Below are 2,000 nucleotides of genomic sequence, written 5' to 3' on the forward strand. Positions count from 1 at the left end.
AAATCCACAAAGACACAATGGAGTTCTTTCTGACCCTCTCTGTTCTTCTCCATCATCATCCTCAAAGCAAAGATGGTGTCTGTGGTGCTCTTTCTTGGCATGAAACCATCCTGCTGCTCACAGTCAGCTCTCGTCTAAGTTTAAATGTGGGTGGCAAAAGGTGAAACACCCACACCTGCCTCCACCCTCATTCGCCCCACTCTGGGCCCATGAGCAAGGCCCTTAACCCCCACCATCTGCTCCCAAAAACAGGTCTCTCTTGAAAATGAGTTCTCATGACTCAGTGAGACTACCTGGATAAATAAAGGGTAAATGGAAAAAAATTGATCAACTTAATTCCACTGTAGTTGCTACAACTCTGTAAGTAAGTAACTAAGTACAACTTGATTTCTGTAGCACCTTTCACAGACATATAGATCATAAAGTTTTCACAAAGGCAAGACAATGAAAACAAAACAACAACAAAACAAGATGTAGTGAAAGCTTGTCAGAATAAAAATGTCTTTAGTTGTTTCTTAAAAGAGTCTGTGGAGTTTGTGCAGCGTAGGTCTGAGATTGTGGTCTAACACAGGCATTGGTGATTCAGAGAGGCAGAAAAGGCTGTCAGAGGGGTTGAGAGAGAACCGATGGTCAGAAGGCAGAGCGAGAGTCGAGGTCCAGAGATCCGATGGGCAGAAGTTATCCGTCTTGGACAAGGCAAAAAGGAGAGGAATCCGTGGTCATGAAGTGTGGTCAACAACAAGAGCAGAAACGAGAACGCTGGATACGTCAGGCACAAAGCAAGTAGATAATCTGGCAGGGAGGCAGAGACAGAGGAGTGCACAGGTGAGCTGAGTGGAGCTGATGAGTGGAGGAATGTATCAGGGCTGGCAGAAATACACACGGTCTGACTTGACATGAAGCATGAATCATTACAGGACATCTGGAATTGGGTTGATTCCATGTATTACTGAGATGTAGATACATCAATATGTATTACTTTCTGACAGTTTCACTAAATTGTATCATGTTCTTTTTTAAGACCATTGGTTTCAAAAGTAACCAATGTTCTAAGAAAAAATGTACAACGTGTAGTGTTTAGACTATGTTTTGAATATGACTCTCAGCTACTACCAAATCAAGTCCTATACCTGAAATACTCAGTTTGGATTTTTTTGTGTTGACCATGTTGATGAGGTATAGCAGCATTCTTGACTTGAGCTGACTCCAAAATACATGGAATTATAGCTATTCTGTATATTTAGCTCCAGTAAAGTTTGTTCAGTGGTTCATGATATACTGTATTTTGCTGACAGACTCTCCTTTTCCATACTTTCAAACATCACTTGAAATAATGGGACTATTCCTTTAATCTGGCAAAAATTCAAATAAGTTTTTTTGTTTATCTGCAAAATCTTTATTGTGAAAAAAAAAAACGTTTAATTTATTGTTGCAGAAAGTGTTTGCGTAAAGAATACTGCAAATGGTAAAACAGGAAAATGTTTATAATTTTTTCAATCATTGCAGTGTAGATGAATGCAGATAAAACTTGTACAAATATTTTTCTATATATGTGTGTGTGTGTGAAGGAGTTGTTACCAAGAACCGCCACAATGATGGACAGTCCACTGAGGGCCACGCCAGAGAGCACTCTGGATATGGCAAACATAGTGTAGGAGGTGGAGAGGGCCGAGGTGGCTCCCATCACGGTGGTGGCTATCAAAGCCACCAGAAGCATGGATCTACGCCCGAACCTGCAACACACACACACCTAAAGTCACTGCATCTCTCACATCAAGCACTTTTCTGCTGCACACATTGTTCGGTCCACTGAGACGCTGATCCAAGACAGCTTTGCTGTTTTTCTGCAGAAGCATCAAAGCTGTCAGCGACGAGCTATATTTAAAAAGAGTCAGTCTCTGTGACTAAAGTAAGAAGAGTGGTGTGTTACAGGATGAAACACTAACATTAGACAATATTTTAGTTAGTATGGACCCTCAATCAAAGGAAGAAATGCACGT

At 41.0% G+C, this 2,000-nt stretch overlaps 1 protein-coding gene across 1 annotated transcript in view; it reads right to left on the minus strand.

Annotated features, from left to right (window-relative positions):
• LOC119423015 (solute carrier family 22 member 7-like) overlaps positions 1–2,000 on the minus strand; it is a 35,666-nt gene that overhangs the window by 13,601 nt on the left and 20,065 nt on the right. The window contains exon 2 of the mRNA XM_037690427.1: positions 1,579–1,750. Coding sequence (XP_037546355.1) covers positions 1,579–1,750 — 172 coding nt within the window. The remainder of the gene's footprint in view (positions 1–1,578; positions 1,751–2,000) is intronic.

Source organism: Nematolebias whitei, chromosome 16 (assembly GCF_014905685.2).
Source record: "Nematolebias whitei isolate Nwh7 chromosome 16, NemWhi1, whole genome shotgun sequence".
Lineage (NCBI taxonomy): Eukaryota > Metazoa > Chordata > Actinopteri > Cyprinodontiformes > Rivulidae > Nematolebias > Nematolebias whitei.